We start from the raw sequence: 25,508 nt of genomic DNA on the forward strand, positions 1-25,508 counted from the left end.
GGCCAGGGCTGGTTGCACATGATGCAGCTCCAGCATTCCAGGCAGACAGACTGACCCAAGCATCAGTAGTGGCTGCACTCCATCTCTCAGGGCCTTCTTTCTGCACCTTGCCCACATCCCCCAAGCGCCCTCAACAGGAGCTGGAATCTTCCCAGGCACTGCTGCCTAAGTGTAGAACTGGCAATGCAAGGAGAGCTATGGAAAGGTCCCAGGCTCCAAAGGTGAGAAGGATGAGCACCCTTCAAATAGGTCAAGGCGAAGAAAGGGCAGCAACTAGTGGGAGCACAGTGGGTACATAAGGGTGAGGGAACGGGCATCTGGGTCAGCCCGTCTCCGGTGTTGCTGCCTAGCCTTGTGCTGAGCGTGTGAGAGAGGCAGACAGCCTGGGGAGAACTGCCTGGGAAGGAAGGGTTGGAGTTCACTGCCTAAGGGTACACGGAGGCCCTGAGCCACGGGGGCCAGTTCCGGTCCTATGTCAGAGGAGTAAGCAGGCGGCAGGGAGGGTGATCTGTATTTTATTTCCATCTGCCTTTGTTGGGGATACAGGCGCTCAACCTGGGCAAGGGCTGGTCTATTCCGGAGGGAGGAGGCACCAGAACAAGCACGTGATGTTCAACAGGAGGTCCTGGTCCTACTGCCCTGAGCAGGGGGCACCCACAAGAGCTGGCACCTGCGCCATCTGTGCTCTGACTTGGACCTCCATGTGACTTCAGATCACTCCCCAGGAACTGACCACGGGCAGTTGCCCCAACCTCCTTGGTGTAGTATCTCAGCTTCTTTCCCTAAAAGTCTGTTCCTGGGGACAGGGGACACCAACATGTGTGACTACTCTCTGAAGGCTCCTGCAGGGACTTCCTGTGCAGACTCCTGACAGCTGGTGACGCCAGCCACGTCAGGGCTCCATTAGACTGCTGTCTCTGGGTGCAGGACAGGAGGCACGAGAGCTTCTCTGGGAAGGCAGGGGTGCAGGGCAGTGTGGCAGGATGGGGGGAGCCATGAGGCCTGTGGGTGTGCCCACTCCCCAGGGAGGCTCAGGACATGGATTCATTTGTCGTAGAAATCCACGTGGGCTCCAGACTTGAACGTGTCCTTCTGCAGCAGGCTCAGCAGCCTCTGGGCTGACTCCTTGCAGTCCACGAGCTCCCCTCTGGCCTTCAGCTCCTGCAGCCTCTTGCGTAAGTCTGGGTCCACGGAAGTTTCCCGGGCCAACTGCTGCATGTCTGTGTCCAGGGGACCTATGGGGAGGAAACACAGATGGAGGTGGGGGCATAGCTGATGCATGGTTCCCAGAGTGGGTGTGTACGCTTGTCCGGGGCGAGGCTGGGGGCCTAAGTGGTATGTGTGGTCACGGTCACAAAGGTCTCCATTCTGTTGCTGCCGACTTCCAGGTTCAAATTCCAAATTCCAGTGAGCATGTCCCTCCAGATCACAGAAATGAGAACCGAGCTCCCTATCTCCTGCCCTGTTTCCAGCGATGAAGTTCTCAAAACCTGTGCCATGCCCCTACCCACCCCCACTGCTAACCAGACACCAGGGAGGACCCTCCGGCTTGGAAGACCAGACCCTTTGACCAACTGTTGCACCTCCTTCAGCAGCCTGGCCACCTACTCGGGGTTCCCCTTAGCTCCTAGCCTCTAGGCAAATGGAAAGGCTTGACACTCCCTGAACAGCTTACCTACCATGACCTGCATTTATGGGGAGTGCCTTCCACCTGCTAGCCTCCAAGTAGCCCTCAAGGGATACTCCCACCCAAGGGGAATCCCTCCTTCCCAAGCTCAGACATGCACTGTGGAATCTTTGTCTACGAATGACATCCTCCCAGAATTTGGAGTGAGTGGTCCCTGGGGGCAGAAAATCATAGAACCTCATGGAAGGAGAACCACCTTCAACCCCTGCGCAGCCTGAAAACAGGGCTCTTGCCTCCTTTCCAACAGCCCATCCTGTGCTGAGACACCTGTTAAAGCATTCCTCTCCAGGCCAAGACCAGACATTTTGGCGCCTTTGAGCACTAGGGCTCCGCAACCACAATCTCATCTCCTCCATCCTGCTCCAAGACAGCCTCCCAAGCTGTCACCTAGCCTCTGGGGCATTCCAGAATCTGTTCTGCTCCCTGGCTGTGGCTGACATTTAGTCACTGTTCTCTGAGTCCTGGCTGAGCTCACGAGGGCGGGGGGGTGGGGGGTGGGGGACAAGTGCATGCTGTGTGTGTGTGCGTATTGTGAGGCACCGAGGCCTAGAGAACATGAGGCAGTGGACCCAGGGCTGAACAAGAGCTTGGAAACCTGGTGGGATGTGGGGTCTGTTGCATCTGGACTTCAGGCTGGCCACTGCACCTGGATGTCTCTGGGATTGTGCCCCCATCTCCGAGAGGTACAGAGCACTGGAGCTCCAAGCCACTCAGGCACCCTAGGGCACTTCTCACTGCAGCAGCCTTGAGCCTACAACAGAAGCCTCACTGCTAGGGGAGGGGCCCCGCGGGGTCACAGTATGGTGGTCAGCAGTCAGGCAATCAGAGAAGGTGTCACAGGACCTCCTTGCCTGCCCCCTTTTAAAAGATTGATTTTTTATTGGAAAGGCAGATATACAGGGAGAACAGATATAGAGAAAGAGCCTCCATCCACTGCTACACTCCCCGAGTGGCTGCAATGACTGGAGCTATACCGATCCAAAGTTAGAAGCCAGGAACCTCGTCTGGGTCTCCCATGCAGGTGCAGGATCCCAAGGCTTTGGACCATCCTCCTCTGCTTTCCCAGGCCACAAGCATGGAGTTGAACGAAGTGGAGCAGCTGGGACACAAACTGGGGCCCGTATGGGATCCCAGTGCATTCAAGGTGAGGATTCAGTCACTAGGCCATTGCACCCCCACTCCCACCCCTGTCCTTTGACTGTCAGTGGGGCAGGGCCCAGCATCCCCCTAGGGTTCCAACACAGTTCAGTCAGGGAGATCTGCATTCAGCAAGGCCTGGCTTCTTTACCAGCGTCCATCGAGTGAGTCTGTCTTCTAAGGTGACAACATATTCAGGGCAGACTGAGCTCCTGGGGCAGCTGTGAGGGTCAGGAATGGTGGAACTTGCCACCTACCTGGGGCGTAGCTCAGCACCCGGACACTGGGCTCCTCGGCAGCCAGCACCTGGAACATCATGTCCCGGGCAGCCTTCCCGGCACAGTACAGGGCCCAGCCCTTGAAGGGCTGCAGGGCACACAGAGATGAGACGTTCACTACTGTCCTGCTGAGGTTGGGACTGGCAGGAAACGCCTTCAGGATGCAGGTGGTCAGGCACAGCGTGGAGGTCAAGTTCAGGGCCCAGTAGCTGTTCACTTCAGCTGGATCATTCAGGTTCACGAAGCTTTTGGACACATCCCCAAGAGTGCCTGAAAAAGCACAATTTGGGAATAACCCAGGGCAGGTGGTGACTTCTGATGCTTTAAATTTCTCCAGATACTCTCCTACAGGAAAAATATGCCCAGAGCTTCTGAAGGCACTTTTCTCGATGCCCCTGTCCTAAACCAGGAGAACCCACCCATCCCATCCCAAGCTGTAGGCTGTGGAGGTTCCCCACGCGCTTTGGGGAGGCCGTGTGGATTCACCCCGCTTGGAGAACCGCACACGCCGACGCAGGCCTCCGCCAGAGGGCGTGTGCAGACAGGCCGGAAGATTCTACGGGTGACTTGAAAAAACCGCTGATTAAACCGTCCGGGGCAGGGGTCGCCCCGACGGCACGGGCCTTCCTTCCGCAGCTCTAGGACGGCGTCTGCCCGGACTCCCTGGGCGCCGCCCCCCGCGGCCCCGAGACCGCCCCAACACGTCCCCGCGTGTTTTACCCGCGTTGTTGATAAGCAGCAGCCGCCGCAGCCCCTCGGGCCTGGGGAGCTCGCGGACGGCGGCGAGCAGCTGCTGCAGGCCGGCCTCGGCGCCCAGGTCGGCGGGCACTCGCACCACGCGCAGCCCGGGCTGCCCGGCGCCCAGTTCAGCCTCCAGCTGCCGCAGCGCCTCGTCGCTGCGGGCGTTTAAGACCAGCAGGGAGCCCGGCGCCAGGAGCGGGGCCAAGAGCGGGGCCAGCGCGCGGCCGAAGCCGCGGGAGGCCCCGGTCAGCACGCACACGGCGCGCCCCAGGCCGCTCGGCCGCCCGTCCTCCATGCCGCCGACCGGGCGCCCCACGAGCTGCCGGAGCGGGCGGCCGCGGTGGGAGGAGCGGCGGGGGTCAGGGGGCGGCGCCGCGGGTCAGCGCGGGAGGCCGGGCCGCCGCGGGAAGGCCGGCCGGGGCGGCGGACTGGCTCCTCGCGCACGCGCAGGCCCCGCCGGAACACGTGCCCCGAGTTGCTCCCCGGCTAGGGGCGCCCTGAGGGGCGGGCGGGAGGCCCGAGGAGGGCAGGCGGCCCCGCACGCCCAGGCCCTGGCGTCGGCGTGCTGTGTGCCTCAGACGGCGGGGCGCTTCGTGCCTCAGTGCCTACAGGTGGCTACAGAGCACGAGTGGCTCAAAGTCCGTTCCTAACGTGTCTCGGGCCTGGAAGGATAAAAGGGATCCGTGAGGGGAGAACTCGCTTCCTCTGGACCCGACGGCCTCCCGGGCAGAGGGTCCTGGAGCAGGGCGAGCCTGCTGGTTCGCTTACGGAGGGAGGGAGCCTGGCAGACCCTGTTCCTGCCACCCCGCTTTCCCCTGCCCGCTGGTCTTGCAGGGAACATTCCAGAGGGAAAGCGCGGCAGGTGGAATTCCTTTGGCAATTGCCACTGGGGGCTCCCAAGAACATCGTCCATAACCCTGGCTTTAGGAAGCTGTAACAGCTGCCCAGGTGGTCTTCCCATGCAAGTCTGGGAGTCCCTGCCGTATCCTGAGAAGGTAAGAAATAGGTCAAGGCGGCCTGAAAAGCCTAGATTGGGTAAAGGACGGTAGTAGAGTGATCCATGGAACTTGAACCAGGTCTCTCCGTTGGCTGCTGGTGTTGTCTCCCGGTTTTAACGGTAAACTATTTAAGTAAAACAAGGCCTTGTGTTTTTAGAAGTAGAGACGTATTTAGAAGTAAAGGGGCATCTTTGCAGCTTATTCTCATAAGTTTTAGGGACGAAATTGAATGGCTAGAGCAAGAGTTGTAAATTGTTAACACTTAGGAAATATGCATGAGAGATACACAGGGGTTTGATGTACTGCTTTTCAAGGATTCCTTTTTTTTTTTTTTTTAAAAAAAAGGTTTAATTATTTTTATTGCAAAGTCAGACTTACAGAAGGAAGGAGAGACAGAAAGATCTTCCATCCGCTGGTTCACTCCTTAAGTGGCCACAGCAATCGGAGCTGAGCCGATTGGAACCCAGGAGCTTCTTCAGGGTCTCCCATGCAGGTGCAGGGTCTCAAGGCTTTGGGCCATTCTCTACTGCTTTACCAGACCACAAGCAGGAAACCAAAAAGGAAGTGGGGCAGTGGGACACTAACTGTTGCCCATATGGGCATCCCAGTGCATGCAAGGGGAGGACTTTATCCAGTAGGCTACGGCGCCAGTCCCTTCAAGGTTTCTTAAACTGTAAAATGAAGGTGCACTTTGATCCGGCAGTTAAGACTGTACCTGGCCTCCTGGCTCCTCCTTCCACCTCCAGCAGTCTGCTGGCTGCACACCTTGGGAGGTTCATTGAGCTTCCGCCCTTTCCAAGGGGGATCTGGACCGAGTTCTTGGCTCTGGGCTTCCCCTCGGCCCAGGTGAAACTATTGAAGGCGTTTGGGCAGTGAGTAGGTAGGTAAATGGGAGCACTCTCACTCTTGCCTTCAGTCCTCCTTCCATCCCCACCCCTCAAACAAATATGTAAGTAGTTTTTATAAGAGTTTTTTTAAAATGAATCATATTTATGAGTCAATGATAAAAAGACAATGTAGTTCAAAAGTGGGCAAAGTAAATAGGCATTTCTACCAAGAAAATACACACATGATTAATAAACAATAAAAAGATGCTTTGCATCAGTAGGCACCAGGGGAGTGGCAATCAAAACCACTATGAAGGGGCAGGCTTTGACATGGTGATTAAGACTTCACTTGGAGATGCCACCTACACGGGTGCAGCGTCCCAAGGCTTTGGGCCATCCTCTGCTGCTTTCTCAGCCACAAGCAGGGAGCTGGATGGGAAGTGGAGTAGCTAGGACAGGAACCTGTGCCCATATGGGATCCCAGCATTTGCAGGGCTGGGATTAATCAGTTGAGCTATCATGCCTGGCCCAGTCAATAGCATTTGTATACGAATGCTGTGGCTGAGAAAGAATTTGTGAGATAAGTACTAATCATAATAGCTACCCCCAAATTCACGTACTATTGTGGGGTGTAAGCGAGATCACGCCAGATAAGTCTAAGATTTATTTATTATTATTTTTTTTTAAAGATTTATTTTTATTATTTTTTTCATTGGAAAGGCGGATATACAGAGAGGAGAGACAGAGAGGAAGATCTTCCGTCCGATGATTCACTCCCCAAGTGAGCGCAACGGGCCGATACTATGCCGATCCGAAGCCAGGAGCCTCTTCCGGGTCTCCCACGCGGGTGCAGGTTACCAAAGCTTTGGGCCGTCCTCGACTGCTTTCCCAGGCCACAGGCAGGGAGCTGGAAGGGAAGCGGGGCTGCCGGGATTAGAACCGGCGCCCATATGGGATCCCGGGCGTGCTAGGCGAGGACCTTAACCACTTGCGCCACCGCGCCGGGCCCAAGTCTAAGATTTATTAAGGAGTCTATTAACCAAGCTTAACAGGGCCCACTATAAATAGCAAATCCCAAGTCCGTATAGCAATCCAGTCAATTGAAACCCCAAGAGGAACAAATGGTCGTCACACTGAAGTCCATCCGTTAAGCTAAAGACCTATGTCCCAGCTTCCCCAACAATATGTAAGTTACCCTAAGAGATAAATAGTAAACAACCTGGACACACTTACAAAACTGTAGACATTCACCTTTCATTGTCTTCTCTGCCCACATTCCATTGCTGCTAGGCCTCACCTCTCCTGGAACTCTGAAAGCACACACATTAGAAATACAAAGCATCTTAGCATTAATATCTTCACCGTCCCACCTAAGCAGAGGACAGAGGGTGAGGAATACAGACACACAGGGGATATAGCCATGCTCAGGGGATACTGTCCCCAGTGTCCTGGCCAACAGTCAGAGTGCCAGAGCCACAGAAGCACAGGACCAAGAGAGGGAGCCCCTCCCTTTCGTGGGCCTTTAGAGGAGCTTGCGAGGGGAGTGGTTGCACAATACAGTGCTGCCCCCTCTCAGGTTCCAGGTGATGATAAGTGAGCATCACAGGTGGGCAGGAGGGAACACCTAGGTGATGATGGGGGGAGTGGTTTCCAAGCTTGTAACCCTGAACTAGCTGCCTCCCCTCCACAATACTTGGGATAAATGTAGCTAAGGATGTGAAAGATCTCTACAGTGAAAATGAGAAAACATTAAGGAAATAAATAGAAAATGCAAAAATGAACAAACTCTTCCATGTTCATGGTTTGGAAACATTTATATAAAAACTTTTATACTACTCAAAGCAGATAGATAGGCCAGATAGTATAGTAACTAAGTTTTTGATCAGCCATCATCACGTGTTTCCCATTATTTCACTGAATATGTCTTCTAAGTCACTACGCTTTTCCTTCAGCAGTGTGCCTAAGACATGCATGTTTGGCCATGTGATAGTGTCCTATAGGTACTAAACCCTTTTTTTGTTTCAAGTTTTCCTTTATGTATTTTCTTTTGGTCTGACACAATTCAGAAGAGTTGTCCCTGGCTCCATTTCTCCTTCTGCCTCCTGAGTCTGTTGCTGTATTGATTATTTGAAACATTGAATTCTTTATCTCTAGCTTCCTGAAGAATTTTTCAACCATGTCATATGCGAGTTCCCTTCATTATTTTGAATTTCCTTTTCAGGCATTTTGTCCACCTCCCCATTACCACAGTCAACTACTGAAGTATTCCTTTTGGGGAGTCATTTTGTCTTCATGTTTCTTGTGTTTCTACATTTGTTTTTTATGTATATAGGGAAACACTTGTCGGTATTTCCTCTGAAGGTAATGTGCCTCTATGGCTTAGTGGAATGCCTGAAGTTTACAGTGACTATTCTTTCAGTGTGTGCTGGCTGGGACCAGAGGACTCTGGCCAACATTTGTGGGTGGGGTAAGAATCCAGAGTGACACCCAAGTTGAGTGTGGTGAGCCTCCTCTGTCCTCATTAAGGGGAGAGGATCGTTGTTTTGCTGGCATGTTCAGCTTCAGCCATTCTCTGAGCCAATGTGAGCCAGTTGCCCAAGATGAGCTCATGGTGCCTGTGTGCTGCATCCGCTTAGGTGTGGGAACCTCCCACAGTGTCTGTGCACTCCATAGTATGAGTGCTGACTCCTCCATGAGGCCCCTCTCAAGCATTCAGGAAGTTCTGAGCTGCTGGAATTGGACTGGCTGGTTACCCAAAGACCCAGCCACACTCCACGCCCTTCTCAGCTTTCTAGCCTACATGGAAGTCACACAGTCATGGATTCCTATAGTCATAGGATGCAAAGGTGCTCTCCCTGGATTGTGAGCCTTATCCCCTGGTAAGCTGACATCTCTTTTCTGCCTGTTGGCCATGGATGTTTCTGGGGTCACCTCCCAGCTGCTGTGTTGTGAACACCTTTGCTAGTTTTCATAGTCTCTCTTCTGTACACTCTGCTGAAAGATTTTCTCTAACTTTGTTCTGGGAATATGGTCCATCTCCTACTCTTGTTGTATCTTCCCATGGTCCAGGACAGCGTGTCTGAGGGTCAGGGATGAGGGTGGACCAGGCTGGATAAGGCAGCAGCACCATCAGCACACATGTGGACTCAATCTTAGGGGTGGTGCGGTGTGGGCTGAGCTAAGCTGCAACACCCATAAGTGTAGGATAACCTGATTCGGATGTGGTACAGATCAGACTAGTCTGCTGTACATATTGGCACATGCAGGAATTGGGGCTGGGGGCGGGCCTGGTGGAAGTTATCGGGGATCGCCCTATCTTGGCTGCAGTTCCCACTGGTGTGCTTAAGGACCAGGTCTGTGGCAGGTTGGGTTGGGCTGGGTTACAGCACCTGTCAGTGTGCACCGTAAAGGGTTTGGGGAAGAAGCTGACCAAGCAACCAGTGTGTGTGCAGTCTGATGCAGGTGAGATTAAACTGGACCCTGTCCTCGCTGGAACATGCGAGAATCAGGTCTGGGGTGAAGTTTCTTTGGGGATCTCCAGACTAGACCACTGAACTGGAAACTCCAGCCACAGGGAGGATCATAGTTTGACCTTGAATTACTTGCGTGTGTTGGGATGAGGCCTCCTTGATTGTTGATGCCCGTGTAGTGGATAACAACCCAGATGTATATGGGGGACAAGATGGTCAGCTCATCTGGACCTGCAGAGGCTGGCAAGTGCCATGTCAGAAGATGGAGAAGAGAATGGGTTGGACAACTTTGCTAGCTGGCTTTGGCAACAAGTATCTGGGTGGGTGGCTATACAGGGGTGGACTCTGTCACCAGTGGACCTTGGAAGGATTTTCTCAACCTTGGAGCAATGAAACCAACAATGTCTCAAAACTATCAAAACTACTCAGACAGGTGGGTCTCAGGACGGGGCGTCTCATGCCTGGATCCCGGACAGCCGCCATGTGCTGAGCTGTCCTCGGGCCTGCTGGTTCCGGGGGCCGCTTCCTTCGGGGTGAGTAGACCGAGGGGGAGGCCTCCGGGGCTGGGCAGGCCCGACACCCACCCGCCGCCCTCATGGGGCGGTGAATGGGATTTGGGAGGGGGGCGACCTTGGGCCTGGGTTATTTAAACCTCCAGCTGCCTCCTGGCAGCTGGTGGGTCTCAGGACGGGGCGTCTCATGCCTGGATCCCGGACAGCCGCCATGTGCTGAGCTGTCCTCGGGCCTCCTGGCAGCTGGTGGGTCTCAGGACGGGGCGTCTCATGCCTGGATCCCGGACAGCCGCCATGTGCTGAGCTGTCCTCGGGCCTGCTGGTTCCGGGGGCCGCTTCCTTTCGGGGTGAGTAGACCGAGGGGGAGGCCTCCGGGGCTGGGCAGGCCCGACACCCACCCGCCGCCCTCATGGGGCGGTGAATGGGATTTGGGAGGGGGGCGACCTTGGGCCTGGGTTATTTAAACCTCCAGCTGCCTCCTGGCAGCTGGTGGGTCTCAGGACGGGGCGTCTCGTGCCTGGATCCCGGACAGCCGCCATGTGCTGAGCTGTCCTCGGGCCTGCTGGTTCCGGGGGCCGCTTCCTTTCGGGGTGAGTAGACCGAGGGGGAGGCCTCCGGGGCTGGGCAGGCCCGACACCCACCCGCCGCCCTCATGGGGCGGTGAATGGGATTTGGGAGGGGGGCGACCTTGGGCCTGGGTTATTTAAACCTCCAGCTGCCTCCTGGCAGCTGGTGGGTCTCAGGACGGGGCGTCTCATGCCTGGATCCCGGACAGCCGCCATGTGCTGAGCTGTCCTCGGGCCTGCTGGTTCCGGGGGCCGCTTCCTTCGGGGTGAGTAGACCGAGGGGGAGGCCTCCGGGGCTGGGCAGGCCCGACACCCACCCGCCGCCCTCATGGGGCGGTGAATGGGATTTGGGAGGGGGGCGACCTTGGGCCTGGGTTATTTAAACCTCCAGCTGCCTCCTGGCAGCTGGTGGGTCTCAGGACGGGGCGTCTCATGCCTGGATCCCGGACAGCCGCCATGTGCTGAGCTGTCCTCGGGCGGCCAGTGCGCCATTTGGTGCCAGGCTCTGCCTGCTGGCCGCCCGGCCGGGGAGCTCTGGGGATTTGGTTCTTTGAGTTGCTGCTTAATTCCCTCCAGTTTGAACCCATTGTGCTTCTTGGACCTGAAACAGGCAGTAACTCTTCCTTAGCAAAACTTGTAATCACTAATAATTCTGAGTACCAAATACCAGTCATGCAGAAGCTAGGGCTTGGGGCCTGTCCTGCAAAAGTAGCTCCAACAGTTGGCCAATGTGTCAACTGGTAATGGAACAGAGTAGTTTAGGCACGACTGAACAAACCTTAGCCCACAAGTAAAACTAGAAACCAGGAGGGAGCAGAGGTCTTGCCGAGCTAGGTTCTTGTACCTGCTGGTCTGTGGGAGCCAGGGACGCTAAGCCACAGTGTCTAAGGCAGAGGTCGGGACAGGTGAGGAGCTGTGCCAAGCTGAGTCAGAGCATCCATTGGCAGGCAAGTGATCTATGGCTGGGAACAGACCCGGTTGGGGAGCAAAGGGGACAACCCTAGCTGGGCTGAGGTTCCCACCAAGAGGCACATGGCCTGGAAGGGGAGCTGCGTTCTGATCTGGAAACAGTTGTAGTCTCCCTTGGCACAAGTGTGGACTGGGATTGGATGCACCGAACCGGGCCGGACCCCGACTCCCCCTGGTGTTCTGGAGGACCAGGGCAGATGTGGGATGGACCAGGCAGGGTCTCAAACCCCTACTGAGCCATGTGTGAGCCATATGTAGGTATAGACAAACCATGGCTGGGCTGGAACATCCAACAGCAAGAACCAGATTGGGTGGAAGGCCAGACAGGAAAAGCCACAGTTCCTGTTATTACAGGAGGTGGACTGAGTAGGGTTGGCTCATGGACCCACTGGTAAGCGTGAAACCTGGCATTGGGAGAGGTTCTGATGGAGGAGCCTGGGCAACTCCTCTGGCAGGACACAGACCCGGCAGGTAAACGCAAGAAACATGATAGGAAACAGCCCAGAAAAGGCCATGGAAAGCTACCCACTGGCATACAATTGGCTGATGTGGGGGCAAGACCAGGCTGAATCTGTCCACATTATCCACTGGCAAATCCAGGCACCAGTGTGGGCCGACCTAGGGTTGGTCGCAACAAAGACTAGTGCACATTATGGAATGCCGAGGTGAGGTTGCCTGTACCGGAAGCGACCGCAGCGCCCTACCAGCCTGAGAACAAGAAAGGAAGTGGGCAGAGCCGGCAGGGGAATAAGGGAGGGTTCCTTTGCAGGACAGCTACTTCCGCAGGAGAGCATGGGCTGGGATGGGGGCAGACCAGACTGGGCAGAGCTACCACACCTGTGCGCCTCATGCGGACCAGATCAGGGAAAAGCCGGACTCGGCGGATTATTCCTACTGGTGCAAGCAAAATTAAAGTGGGCAAGGGTTGTTTGGGCTTAGACGCAGCATCAACTGGAATCTGGGAGTGGGAGAGGCCTGGGAGGGAAATAGTGGGCTCATCCCTCTTGGGTTACCACTTTCACAGGACATAAAACTAAGATAACTAAGATAGCGGCTGTGGTGGAATGGGGTGTGGGACAGACTGGACTACTGCTACACTTACTGGCAAACCAGGGTAGGGAGTGGGTCTGGTGGGGGTTATTGTGGGTCGCTCCAACCTAGGCTGCAGCTCCCACTGGTTTATGTGAGGGCCAAGTATGTGCTGGGCAGAACCAGGCTGGACTGCAACACCCATTGGTTCCAGTGGAAGTCGGGAGTGAAAACAGAACCAACCCAGCAACTGCAACCACCAGCTGATTGGAGCGATGGACGGTGCCAGGCCCTGTACTTGTTAGCACATACAAGAAGTTTCTTTGGAGATCTTCCTAATCTAAATGCTGGACTCAGAACCCTAACGAAGAAAAGAGAGAAGACAGAACAGGTCAAGCAACCATCTCAGCTATGATGGACTATGTCAATCAGTTGATTTTTCAAAGATCTCATAGTGCTTGGAGTGGCAAGATTGACAGCGATTCATGACTGTTGCAATATCAAAACCACTTGAGCAAGAACCTCAGAGCATGCCCTACATCCGGGACCTGGGGAGGGTGGGAAATTGGGTGGGCCTTCTCCCTTAAATAACCCCCTTTAAACATGAAGGTAACAATATGGAAAACATACTAGTATTATCCACTTTCATGTAGCCCTTGAACCTTCTTACCCTAATTAACTATGTAAAAAATGTCAAAATAAAATCTTATAATAAAAAAAAAAAAAAAATTAAAAAAAAAAAAAAAAAAAAAAAAAACTACTCAGACAATACCCTTGCAACATTCTTCTCCACATTGGGGTTTCTAAGATGACATCAAGTGGTATCCCCCATCCGTGGGTATGATATAGTTTGCCAGCTGGGAGCACCTCGTTTTCTCCGCCACTGGATATAGTAGAAAAGGGAAGAAAAGGAAAATTGGCAGCATTTCTCCCACCCACCTTCCCCCATGCTTCAACCTACCCCACCCTAATCACTGGTCCTCATGGGTGTGCATCCTTGTCAACTATTTAAACAACATCAAAAATAAAAATAAAAAAAAAACAAAATTAGAAAACAGACAAATCAGTGTGTCTTCCTTATTCAGCTATCTTGGATACTTAAATTATGTACTTTTTTAAAATAAAGATTTTAATTTATTTTTATTGGAAAGGTAGATATACAGAGAGGAAGAGAGGCAGAAAGGAAGATCTCCTGTCTGATGATTTACTGCCCAAGTGGCCGCAACGACTGGTGCTGAGCCAATCTGAAGCCAGGAGCCAGGAGCTCTTCCGGGTCTCCCATTTGAGTGCAGGGTCCCAAGGCTTTGGGCTGTCCTCGACTGGTTTTCCAGGCCACAAGCAGGGAGCTGGATGGGAAGCAGGGTCGCCGGGATTAGAACCGGGGATCATATGGGATCCTGGCGCATGCAAGGCAAGGACTTTAGCCACTGCGCTATCGTGCCAGGTCCAAATTTTGTACATTTAAGTGGATGAATTGTATAGTGTCTGAATTATTTTTCAATATGTGTATAATTTCAATAATGGTAAAAATAAAGTTTGTCTTTAAAAATATTCATGCAGAATAGAAGTGAAGCATGATAGTGTCAGTTACTTTTGAAATTCATTAAAGAATTTAGTGGATAGAGGCTTGGGTGTATGTGATAAAGCAAATATAATGTTAATTATGCAGTTCAGGTGGTAAGTGTGCAGGCATTGGAATCTTCTTAACTTCTATCTGCTTTGACTGTTCTTACAATAAAAATGTTGGAGAAGATTGAATTAGAAAGTTCATGAAAAACTGAGAATCCATTCCCTTCCCCAAGTAAATATTTTGTAGTTCCATCTGCTGGAAAGATCTAAAAGCAATAGCACTTTAATCACAAAGAGCACTCTAGGCTCTTGGCTCCTGGTCTGCAAAGGCCAGTGTTCACTAAAAGGAACCAGGTTGCCTGGAGAAATAAATGTATTCACAAATGGATTAATTTGAATCAGGAGCCAAATAAAATTCACATTTTTAATTCAGTAGTTAAGACCTGGAAAGAAGTATACAAAATTATCCTGGTGATCCTGGAATATCTTGTTTTATGTAAGAAAACAAGACACACACACACACACACGGAAAAATAATATTAGTGGTCACTAGGACAAGCATGAAACCATCCTTGCTCAAAGACGCGATACTTTGAAACACTTTTTCTTGAAGGAGCGAGGGTTTGGTACTTTCACCCAACATCCGGCTTCAACAGTTACCAACATTTTGCCTTTTTTCGTTCATCTACCCCCTCAACAAATCAAATACGGAGCAAATTGTGTATTAAAAGGAGACGTTGCAGTGGATTTGAGCAGGCTGAGTATATAAAAGCCATCGCATGCATAATAAAGGTCATAAAAAACAAAGTTCACTGGTCTCTGTTAGAGGTAACTTGGATAGAATTTTTCATTAACAAGCATATTGAAAAATTAAAGGTAAAGAATTAAGCTTGTCCATTTTTTTTGTTGCTGGTTTAAATATAATCAGTTTGTTCATATGACAAGGAATATTTTATAAATTTAGCTTATAACTGTAGATGGCAGAAGGACAATATCTTGTAACTCCTAATAACTGATTCAAGCAAAAAACTGTCCATGAAAGAAATCATTACATGAGAAGTTTGGGAGATTTACAGCAGAAGGATGGAACTGCTACAATCTGAACTCACTGGCTAGTTGTAATATCTTAAAAAGTGAGAAACAAGTTTTCTGTGTTTTTAAAATACTGTGTTTTGTCCTCACGTGAGCTCACAGCAGCATCTGAAGGCACGGGGAGGGAACTGAAGAAGTTAAGGAAGGAGCAGAAAGTGGAAGGGGAGGCTTTCTGCTCACATGTGATCAGCATGTTTTGAATTAAGGACATGAAAACAAGGTGGGGACAGACTGCTTTATATTATATATACCGACTGAATTAAAAATGTGAATTTTATCTGGTTCCTGATTCAAATGAATCCATTTGTGAGGCAGTTGGGGAAATTTCAATATGATCTGGGTATTAAATGATGTCAGTAGTTTCTGTATTCTTTTGGTATGATAATGGCATATGGGCCTGCAAGAAAATGAACATTTTTAGATTTAAAGTGAAATGAATCTAGGATTTCCTTTAAAACAGTTCAGTAATACACACACACACACACAGAGGTAGGGAGGGGGAAGAGGTGAAGGGAAAGAGGGGAGGAAACCTTGGAGGGAAGAGGAAAATAGGAACAGATAAAGCAAGGAGAGATAAAACTTGATAAATATTCAATTATTGAGTCTGGCTTATGGATATATTGAGGGCCATATGTTATTACCCCTCTCTTGAGTCTGTTAAAAATTATATAACTTAAAATCATTTTAAAGTCCTGGAAACTGATAAAAAATAAATATTGAATCATTATATTTAAATAGCTACTGCCAAGAAAAAAAAAACCTTAAAAAGTTTGCAACAGTTCTGTGCTCCACCTGATCGTTTATAAGCGTGTCTTTTTCACCATATTAATTTTCTTTGTTTTCATTGTAGTAAAGTTGAATATTTTAATGTCTTATTCTGTGAGCTGTTTGTTCATTTTCTGCCCACTTTTCCATCAGGTTTCCCATTTGAGCACTGGTTTGAGTCCCGGCTGCTCCACTTGCCCTTCAGCTCCCTGTTCCATGTGCCTGGGAGGTGGACAAGTGGAAGATGGACCAAGTACTTGGAGCTCTGCCATCTGCATGGTGACTGAGATGAAGCTTCTGGCTTCCCCCTGGTCCAACCCCCGTCATTGTAGCCATTTCAGGAATGAACCAGTAGATGAAAGATTTGCTCTCTGTGTAACTCTGCCTTTCAAATGCATAAATAAATCTTCAAAAAAATTTTTCCAAGTAGTACAAACAGGGTAAAATACCTGATGGCATAGCCTTTATAATGGAATACCATGCATTTATGTAAAATGACTGAAAATTCTCTCTGTTGATATGAGAGAATCTCCTTAAGGAGTGAATGAAGGTGAAGAACAGTGTGCTTTACTGTGTTATCTTTTTGTGACAAGAAGGAGAAATATATGTTTAGACTTTCTTACATTCACATTATTAAATACTGCAAAGATTCCCAGTAAGTTCCAAAGCTAGTTAAGTACTGGGGAATGCTAAGTGAATATATTCTGAGTAAACTTTTTGTATTATTTTGATTTTTCAATATATTTCCTATTCAAAAATGATTAGCTTCTTAAATGGAAAATATGAGCATATATATAAATTACAGCCCATTAATTTTAATCTTTACAGACTTGACATTGTAGCATTCATAACATTAAGCCAGACACACTTTAGGAACTACACCTAATGCTTAGTTTAACATTTCATTTACTTTTTAATCTTTCAAGGGAGAGTCATATTTGGGAATGCTTCCTGTCTCGTTACTTGAGAAGGTAATATTAACATTGCCATCCCAATGTGTGAGGAGACAACTCTAAAATCATGGAGAGGGCCCAGTGTGATGACTCAGTGACTAAATCCTTGCCTTGCATGCAAAGGGATCTCATATGGGCGCTGGTTCATGTCTGGGCTGCTCCACTTCCCTTTCATCAACCTGCTTGTTGCCTGGGAAAGCACAGGAGGACAGCCCAAAGCCTTGGGACCTTGCACCAGTGTGGAGGACTCAGAGGAAGCTCCTGGCTCCTTGCTTGCTTCAGCTGTTGGCAGCCATTTGGGGAGTGAACCAGTGCATGAAGGTCTTTCTGTCTCTTTCTCTGTAAATCTGCCTTTCCAATAAAAACAAATCAATCTTAAAAAAAGAAAAAAAAGTCACGGAAAATATCACTGTGGCCGGAACAATTTTGACTTTGCGTCTCTAACAAAGCATCTAAACCATGAAGCCAACATTGCTGCTGAGAGAAGTGAGGTGTCCCAAATCCCTTTTGTTCTTACTAAGCGAATTCCAAAGTAACAGACTTTATAAAAATGTCTCAGGAAGATAGTTCTCTTAAGTTTTGCATCCATGCAAAAATTTAAACACAAGATTGACAAAAATATTGCTCGAGATGGCCAACTATTTTTAGTGGTGGAAGATGAAAGATTTTTGACATTTGATGTGGCTAAAATTCATTCTATAAAATATGTTACTAAAATCAGTCTCTAGAGTTGAAGTCTGGTGTGTTAATGCTATCTTAGCGGTACTACTTCTGTACACTCCATCAGACTCCTGGACATGCAGGAACAGCCAGAAGCCCTTCTTAAAAATAAGATAGCACCATGGATTAGTAGCAATTAACTGAAATAGGGTAAACCTTCCCCATATTCTTCTTCAGCCAAAACAAGCTATAAGATCATCAAGATTGTCTTGGAACTGCCTGATAGAGATGTGAATTCAGGATTTAGGGGCAGACACTGAGCACAGCACACCTCATATCAGAGCTGCTGGGACTGAACCAGGCTCTGCTTCCAATCCAGTTTCCTACTAATGAACACCTGGAAGGCAACAGGTGATGGCTCAGGTAGTTGGTCTACTGCCACTCATTTGGGAGACCCAGATAGGGTTCCTGGTTCTGGCTCCAGCCTGGCCTAGTCCCACCTGTTGTCAGGACTTGGGGAATAAAACCAGTATATGGAAGACCTGCCTTTTGCCTTTCAAATAAAAATGTTTAAAAATTGCTAAGAGTTAAAATCATACTCTTTTGTTATGTTCTGTTTCGAGATTCAAGGTTTTTTGTTGTTAAAAACAAGTTAATATATCTGTTTATTCATTTGAAAGGCAGAGCAGTAGCAAGAGAGATTGAGATTCTGCTCACTGGTTCACTTTCTAAGTGCCTCCAGCAAGTGAGGCTGGGCCGAGCCCACACCCTGAGCCAGGAACTTCTTCCGGGTCTCCTGGGTCTCCGGTGTGGGTGGCAGGGACCCGGTGACTTGAGCCGCCACCTGCTGCTCGTTAGCTGGAAGCTGGATTGGAAACAGGTGCTGGACTTGATCGCAGGCCCTCGATATGGTGTGTGGGCATCCCAGGTGGCACCACAGCACCTTCCCTCAGATTCGATGTGTAAAAAGATTTTTTTTTAAAGTGATTGTGTGCAGTAGCAAGTGCATGGAGAAATACAAATAAAATTACATGTAGGGTCAGTTGTCTTAAATCTGATTTTGAAAACACTCAGAACATTTGATTTCACCATTACACAAGGCTTCAGTTTGTAAAATTGCCACAGCGAAATGTGCTGTCCCCATCAGCTTGAACCCTTCATCTGGCGGTTCAGAAGAGGATGTCTCTGCTTTGATCTGGGGCTACTAAGGAGAAAAACAATAAAGCAGCACCAGCAGCACCAGCAGGGGCTGGAAGGCAGAGCAGACCAAGCAATGTTTGCTCTTTGCTGAACTCAGTTGAAAATGGATGTTTGCTGTCACAAATCTCAGTATAATGAACACAGGAGCAAAGTAACAATGAATTACCTTGTTCCAGTAACATCAAATTGTTAAAATATGACTATTAATACTGTACTAAAAATTAGAATCAATATTTTGGTAAAATTTGGGAACAATCTTGTGGCATACCAGGTTCAACCAGAGACTGGCATCCCATACTGGGGTGTGGGTTTGAATTCTTGCTTGTTCTGCTACTGAGGCAGCTCTTTGTGGGCCTGGAAAGGCATCAGATAATGGCCCACGTGTGTGGGCACCTGCCATTCACGTGCTAAACCAGAAGATGGAAGATCTATCTACCCTTTCTTCTGTGTAACTTTACCTTTCAAATAAAAATAAGCATCTTTTTTTTTTTTTTTAAAAAAGGTGTATTTCCTCAAAAATCAGAATGGTAGAGAGAGACAAAAGACAGGGGAGAGGAGGAGGAAGAGGAGAACGGGAGGGAGATGAGGAGAGAGACCCATCTTTTTCATCCCCCAAATGGCTGCAACGGCCAGTTGTTGATGAAGTCTAACCTGCCCAGCTCTCCCACAGGGCCAGAGCTGAAGCCAGGAGTCAGGAGCTTCTTCTGGGTCTCCAACAAGGGTCCAGGGGCCCAAGGACTTGGGCTAGTTCTTGCTGCTTTTCCGGGTGCAATAGCAGGGAGCTGGATCAGAAGTTGAATAGCCATGACTTGAACTGATATTTGTATGGATGTCAGCTCCACAGGTGGAGGCTTAACCTTGTACACCACTGTGCTAGACCTGTGCATAAATAAATCTTAAAAAATATTTGTGTAAAATTCAGTTCTGTCTATCCCAGGAGTTCTGTGATGATGACATGTGTTTTTGGCCCTGAGTTTAGGCTAATACTGGTTTCACACTTTGATCACTAGATGTTTGGTTTCTTTGTGTTCCTTTTTTTCTGAGATTTTCTAACCACAGGTCAGTTAACATTTGGGACTGGAATTCAAATTCACACTTCCGTGGGGTTGGGAAACTCCAGGCTGAGGAAGTCAATTACAGTGGCAACAGACTGTGAGTGTCCTTGGTTACCCACAGCCACAAATGGAGATTGTCTATGGGATAAAAAGTCTCCAGTCAGGCTTCTCGGAATATAGATGACTGTATGTGACATGTTTAAAGAAACAAAAGATGAAATGGAAAAAATTACCAGACTGGGAATTGAGCCAAGCTTTCTAAATGTGAAAGTCTATAGCCAGGGTGGGTGTGTTTGGCCTAGCGTCTAGGGTGTCACGGGCACACTCGTATTCTGAGTGAGGCTGTCCCCGTTCGAATCCCAGCTCTGCTCACAGTTTGAGATTCTTGCTGATGTGTAACTGGGGGGCAGTAATGAATGGTTCCAGGACTTGGGCTCCTGCCACTCTTAAGGGAGACCTGAGTAGAATTCCCAGCTTGCCCCAGCTTTTTTTTTTTTTTTAAGATTTATTTATTTTTATTACAAAGTCAGATAGAGAGGAGAGACAGAAAGGAAGATCTTCCGTCCGATGATTCACTCCCCATGTGAGAACAGCTGGTGCTGTGCCGATCCAGAGCCAGGAGCCAGGAGCCAGGAGCCAGGAGCCAGGAGCCAGGAACTTCCTCCAGGTCTCCCACACAGGTGCAGGAACCCAAGGCTTTGGGCCGTCCTCAACTGCTTTTCCAGGCCACAGGCAGGGAGCTGGATGGGAAGCGGGGCTGTTGGGATCAGAACCAGCACCCATTTGGGATCCTGGCGCGTTCAAGGTGAGAACTTTAGCTGCTAGGCCATGGCGCCAGGCCCAGTTTACCGATATCTTATTGAGGATGTTTGCATCTGTATTCATAAGCAGTATTGATTTGTAGGGTTTTTGGTTTTTTTTTTTTGGTAATGTCTGTATTTAGCTTAAGTAGCAGGGTAATTAATGGTTAGGGAAAAAGGCAGCTGAGACTGATAAAACAGATACACGGCTGTATATGTATACATATGTAGTATATAAATGATATGGATTTGTAAATACACACAGAATTGCATATCTACAAATAAATACTTGCTTTTTCATTTCTCCAACAAACGTCGTGTATAGAAAGTTCTATGTAATTCTCCAGATTCTCTTAACACAGTGTAACAGAATCAAGGAAAAAAAGTCAATAGATTGTCAGCAAAATCCCTTGGAATTCTAATCACTTTTCCAATAAGCAGATCAAGGAAAGAAAATTCTACTTGGAAAATGATGAGTCAGAGCATCATTGTATGCAAAACTGTTCTCAGGGAAATCTATGTGGCTAAATGTTTTTTATTAGAAAAAAAAGCCAAAATAAAATGAATTAAGTATTTTACCTTATAGTTTAGATTTTGTATTTGTGAAAGCAGAATTAAGCTCCCATAAATAAAGAGATGAAATAAATGGCTGAACTCCAAGAGCTAGTAGAAAAAGCCGAAAGATCAGTCCCTGGAGAGCCATAACCGTACTGACTCCAAGGAAATGGGTTATCCAAGCTTTTTGGGGGCTTATCATTTTGCTTAACATTCATTTGTCAGGGAGAGAGCACCGAATTTGCCTTGGACAGGTTTCATGTTTATTTTTTATTATTTTTTAAAGATTCATTTTTATTTTTATTGGAAAGGCAGATATACAGAGAGGAGAGACAGAGAGGAAGATCTTCCATCCGATGACTCACTCCCCAGGCGGCCGCAATGGCTGGAGCTGAGCCAATCCAAAGCCAGGAGCCTCTTCTGGGTCTCCCACACAGGTGCAGGGTCCCAAAGCCTTGGACCATCCTCTACTGCTTTCCCGGGCCACAGACAGGGAGCTGGAAGGGAAGCGGGGCTGCCGGGATTAGAACCGGTGCCCATATGGGATCCTGGGCATGCAAGGTGAGGACCTTAACCACCGCGCCACCGCACCAGGCCCCATGTTTATTTTTTTATTTTTAAATTTTTTTTTAAGATTTATTTATTTATTGGAAAAGTCAGATATACAGAGAGGAGGAGAGACAGAGAGGAAGATCTTCCGTCCGATGATTCACTCCCCAAGTGAGCACAATGGCCAATACTATGCTGATCTAAAGCCAGGATCCAGGAACTTCTTCCAGGTCTCCCACACGGGTGCAGGGTCCCAAGGCTTTGGGCCGTCCTCGACTGCTTTCCCAGGCCACAAGCAGGGAGCTGGATGGGAAGTGGAGCTGCCGGGATTAGAACCGGCGACCATATGGGATCCCAGGTTGTTCAAGCAAGGACTTTAGCCGCTAGGCCACGCTGCCGGGCCCCATGTTTATTTTTTAAAAGAGAAATGTTTGGTGGTCCTTTTGTGGACAGTCTCACACAGCATTAGCCAGTGTGGCAGTGCTAGTTCCCAAGAAAAATTTGGAGAGGTGTTAGAAGAAGCTGCAATGTTTTGAGGAGGCAAAACAACAGTTGTCTTTAGAAGAGTGAGTCTTCTACATTACTTATTTATAGCATGGAAAACTTAATGAGAGCTCAGTATTAACTGAATGATTAAAAAATACACAGCGGATTTAAGAGTCTGCAATGCACTCACAAGATTAGGTTTCGAATTAAAATTTAAAGCCGAAAATCCCATTATGGAAAACTAGGATAAATCTACATAGAATATATGAATCAAATTGAGCTTAAAATTAAACGAATTAAAATTGAGCTTTATTTCTGGGTCCAGCTCTATGACGTAATGGATAAGGCTTGCAAGTGTGATTCTGGAATCCCATATAGGCATTGGTTGTTGTCCCGGCTACTCCACCTCCTATCCAGCTTCCTGCCAATGGCCTGGTAAAGCAGCAGAGGATGGAATGTGGTTGTCACTTGGGCACCTGCCAACCACGTAGCGGAAGGAAGCTCCTGGATCCTCCTTCAGCCTCACCTACTGCTGGCCGTTACTGCCCTCTGGGGAGTGACACAGTGGGTGGAAGACTTCTCTGTCTCTCGCTGTGTCTTTTGCAACTCTGGCTTTGACAATAAAGCAATTTTTAAAAATAGCATTTTATTTCTGTATATTCCTAAAACCTGAAATAAATGCACCAAAGATGTGAAAAGTATAACAGTAGCTCATTTCTGTTTCTTTGCCCCTCTGGCCCCTGCGCTCTGTGTTGTCCTGAATTGATTTCCCCCGGGCTAGGCCACCGCACCCTCCAGCAGCCACATGGATGCGGATCTTCTCAGGTCCCAGAGCATCACAGGAAGCCAGGCAAATGTTTCCTTTTTGCCCCATGGGATCCCAGAGGTGGCTGGGAGAGGGGAACTAGTCTCGAGGTCTGGTCCTGAAGCGCATGTGCCCTAGAGCAGGGAGAGGCGGGAACCCAGCCCCTAAACTCGGGACTCTGAAGCCTGGGGGAGATGACAGGCTTGGGAGGGAAAGATAATGTTCATCTCAGTGTGCACCAACACAGACAGGTGATGACCGTGAAGCATGAAGGTGACTCTCCATTCTACCAGTGACCCATGAGTGAGACGGCCCCCTGGAAGAAGCTGCGAAGGGGAAAACCTCTATTGGGAAAATTCTGGAAGAAGATAGTTCTTAAGTTTATCTCGAAGTGACCAGTTGTGTGTGTGTGTGTATGTGTGTGTGACATTTTTTTAAAAAAATGGACATTAGGAGTAACAAGTACTCAAAATAGAGAAGTGTAATAACAGAGAGCTTTTGAACATTGCAGGCAGCAGAGGTCGACCCAGGTTTAGGCCCCTGTACCCAGGTGGGACTTGGAATAAGCTCCTGGTTCTTGGCTTTGTACCAGTCCAGCTCTGTCTGTGGAGGCCATTTTGTGTAGGTGAGCCAGCAGGTGGAAGATTATTCTTTCTCTCTTTCTGTAACCCTGCCTTTCAAATAAAAATAGGTAAATCTTTTAAAAAATTCATAAGAACTGGTTGCCTGTAAGAAACTATGATAGGTTCCCTAAAGCAGAAATCATGTAGATCCCACGCCTTAGCTGCCTTGTAACCAATGGCTCTGTCCAAACAAAACAAGAGAACCGCGTCACTTGAAACATTTAAAACAGGGACAATTTTCCATTGGCTTTAGCATCATATAGAGATCCAGATCACCATATCAGAGTCTTTAGAGGAAGGGTAAATATAGAAACGCGTCATGTAAGTGTTTTCAGACATAAATTCAGACATAAAAGTTTCTGTTAGCTGATACAAATAGAGAGAAGTGAGTGGTCCATTCAGAAGTCTATATAGGGCCGTTTCCTGTCGCGAGGTGCGTGAAGCCGTGCGGTGGGCTTCTTTCTGAGAGCAGAAGCTTTGGAAGTTCGGCGGCCGGGGAGCAGCACCCCATGGGTCTGAGGCCGTCACCATGCCACAAAATGAATATATTGAATTACACCGGAAACGGTATGGGTGTCGTTTGGATTACCATGAGAAAAAGAGGAAAAAGCAAAGCTGGGAGGCTCATGAACGCTCCAAGAAGGCCAAAAAGATGATTGGGCTACAGGCTAAGCTCTGCCACAAGCAGCGCCACGCTGAGAAAATACAGATGAAAAAGACTATCAAGATGCATGAAAAGAGAAACACCAAACAGAAGAATGATGAAAAGACTCCCCAGGGAGCAGTACCGGCCTGTCTGCTGGACAGAGAGGGACAGTCGCAAGCTAAAGTCCTTTCCAATATGATCAAACAGAAACACAAAGAGAAAGCGGGGAAATGGGAAGTCCCTCTGCCTGAAGTTCGTGCCCAGGGAGAAACAGAAGTACTAAAAGTTATTCGAACAGGAAAAAGAAAAAAGAAGGCATGGACGAGGATGGTCACCAAAGTCTGCTTTGTTGGAGATGGCTTTACAAGAAAACCACCCAAATATGAGAGATTCATTAGACCAATGGGCTTACGTTTCAAGAAGGCCCACGTAACACATCCAGAACTGAAAGCCACCTTCTGTCTGCCAATACTTGGTGTAAAAAAGGATCCTTCGTCCCCATTATATACAACTTTGGGTGTAATAACCAAAGGCACTGTCATTGAAGTGAATGTGAGTGAGTTGGGCCTTGTGACACAAGGAGGCAAGGTTATATGGGGGAAATATGCCCAGGTCACCAACAATCCTGAAAATGATGGATGTATCAATGCAGTCTTACTTGTTTGACAGCAATCTCATATAAGTAACTTCTAATCATTATAGAAGACTGCAGATTAAATGGGGACACTGTCATTCCTGTGATGCTTCTGCAAACTACCAAACAGCCCTACTCTACAGCCATCAAGAGAGCTATTTATTAATCTGTTAAAAAAAAAACATTAAAAAGATCCACTTCTAAAAAAAAAAAGAAGTCTATATAGATGTGGAAATAGGAAAATAACATTTATTTTTAAGGTTTGTTTATTTATTTATTATTGATAAGTCAAATTTACAGACAGAAGGAGAGACAGATCTTCTACCCACTGATTCACTCTCCAAGTGGCTGCAACGGCTGGAGCTGAGTTGATTCAAAGCCAGGAGTCAGGAGCTTCTTCCAGGTCTCCCACACGGGTGCAGGATCCCAAGGCCTTGAGCTGTCCTTGACTACTTTCCCAAGCCACAAGCAGGGAGGAAGGGAAGTGGAGCGGCTGGGATTTGAACTGGTGTATGCAAGGATCCCGGCACATGCAAGGCGAGGACTTTAGCCTTTAGACTACTGCGCCGGATCCCAATAACAATTATTAAAAAAGAATCTGGTAGACAAATTGCACCAAGAGGAAACACACTCCCCACTTCTCACAGTGTTTCCACCAGCCCTGGAGCAGCTGTTGGCAGAAAGCCTTCCCTAAGTTCTACACACACTTCCTCCTTGTAAGCACTCACTCCTGCTGGAGGCAAAGGCACATCCTGATATCCTGATGATTGCTCAGCTGCACAGCTCAGGAGAGCCAAGGACCATCCTTGGGGGTGGGGGGCAGCAGGACAAGATGATGGCTGGAAAGCCTGCCCACTCCTCTGTGCGCATGTGTGCCTGCAGGTGTGGGCACTGTGTTCTTC

General features: G+C 48.7%; 2 protein-coding genes across 3 annotated transcripts; one reads left to right on the forward strand and one right to left on the reverse strand.

Moving 5' to 3' along the window:
* Positions 1–501: 501 nt before the first annotated feature.
* Positions 502–4,138, reverse strand: SPR (sepiapterin reductase). Its single transcript, XM_040994007.1, has 3 exons — positions 3,823–4,138; positions 3,082–3,372; positions 502–1,235 (listed from the first exon to the last, which is right to left on the reverse strand). The coding sequence occupies exons 1-3, from the start codon at positions 4,136–4,138 to the stop codon at positions 1,045–1,047; spliced, it is 798 nt and encodes a 265-aa protein (XP_040849941.1). The 3' UTR covers positions 502–1,044.
* Positions 4,139–23,802: 19,664 nt separating this feature from the next.
* LOC121165315 (ribosome biogenesis protein NSA2 homolog) lies at positions 23,803–24,777 on the forward strand. Of its 2 annotated transcripts, XM_040994009.1 has the most exons (2): positions 23,803–24,376; positions 24,570–24,777. In XM_040994009.1, the coding sequence occupies exons 1-2, from the start codon at positions 23,856–23,858 to the stop codon at positions 24,652–24,654; spliced, it is 606 nt and encodes a 201-aa protein (XP_040849943.1). In that variant the 5' UTR covers positions 23,803–23,855; the 3' UTR covers positions 24,655–24,777. The 2 variants fall into 2 exon arrangements, with proteins under 2 accessions (XP_040849943.1, XP_040849942.1); XM_040994008.1 differs by having other exon boundaries at positions 23,803–24,777.
* The last annotated feature ends 731 nt before the right edge of the window (positions 24,778–25,508 follow it).

The sequence above is a fragment of the Ochotona curzoniae genome, unplaced genomic scaffold (genome assembly GCF_017591425.1).
Source record: "Ochotona curzoniae isolate NIBS_2020 unplaced genomic scaffold, NIBS_Ocur_1.0 contig_883, whole genome shotgun sequence".
NCBI classification, from domain to species: domain Eukaryota; kingdom Metazoa; phylum Chordata; class Mammalia; order Lagomorpha; family Ochotonidae; genus Ochotona; species Ochotona curzoniae.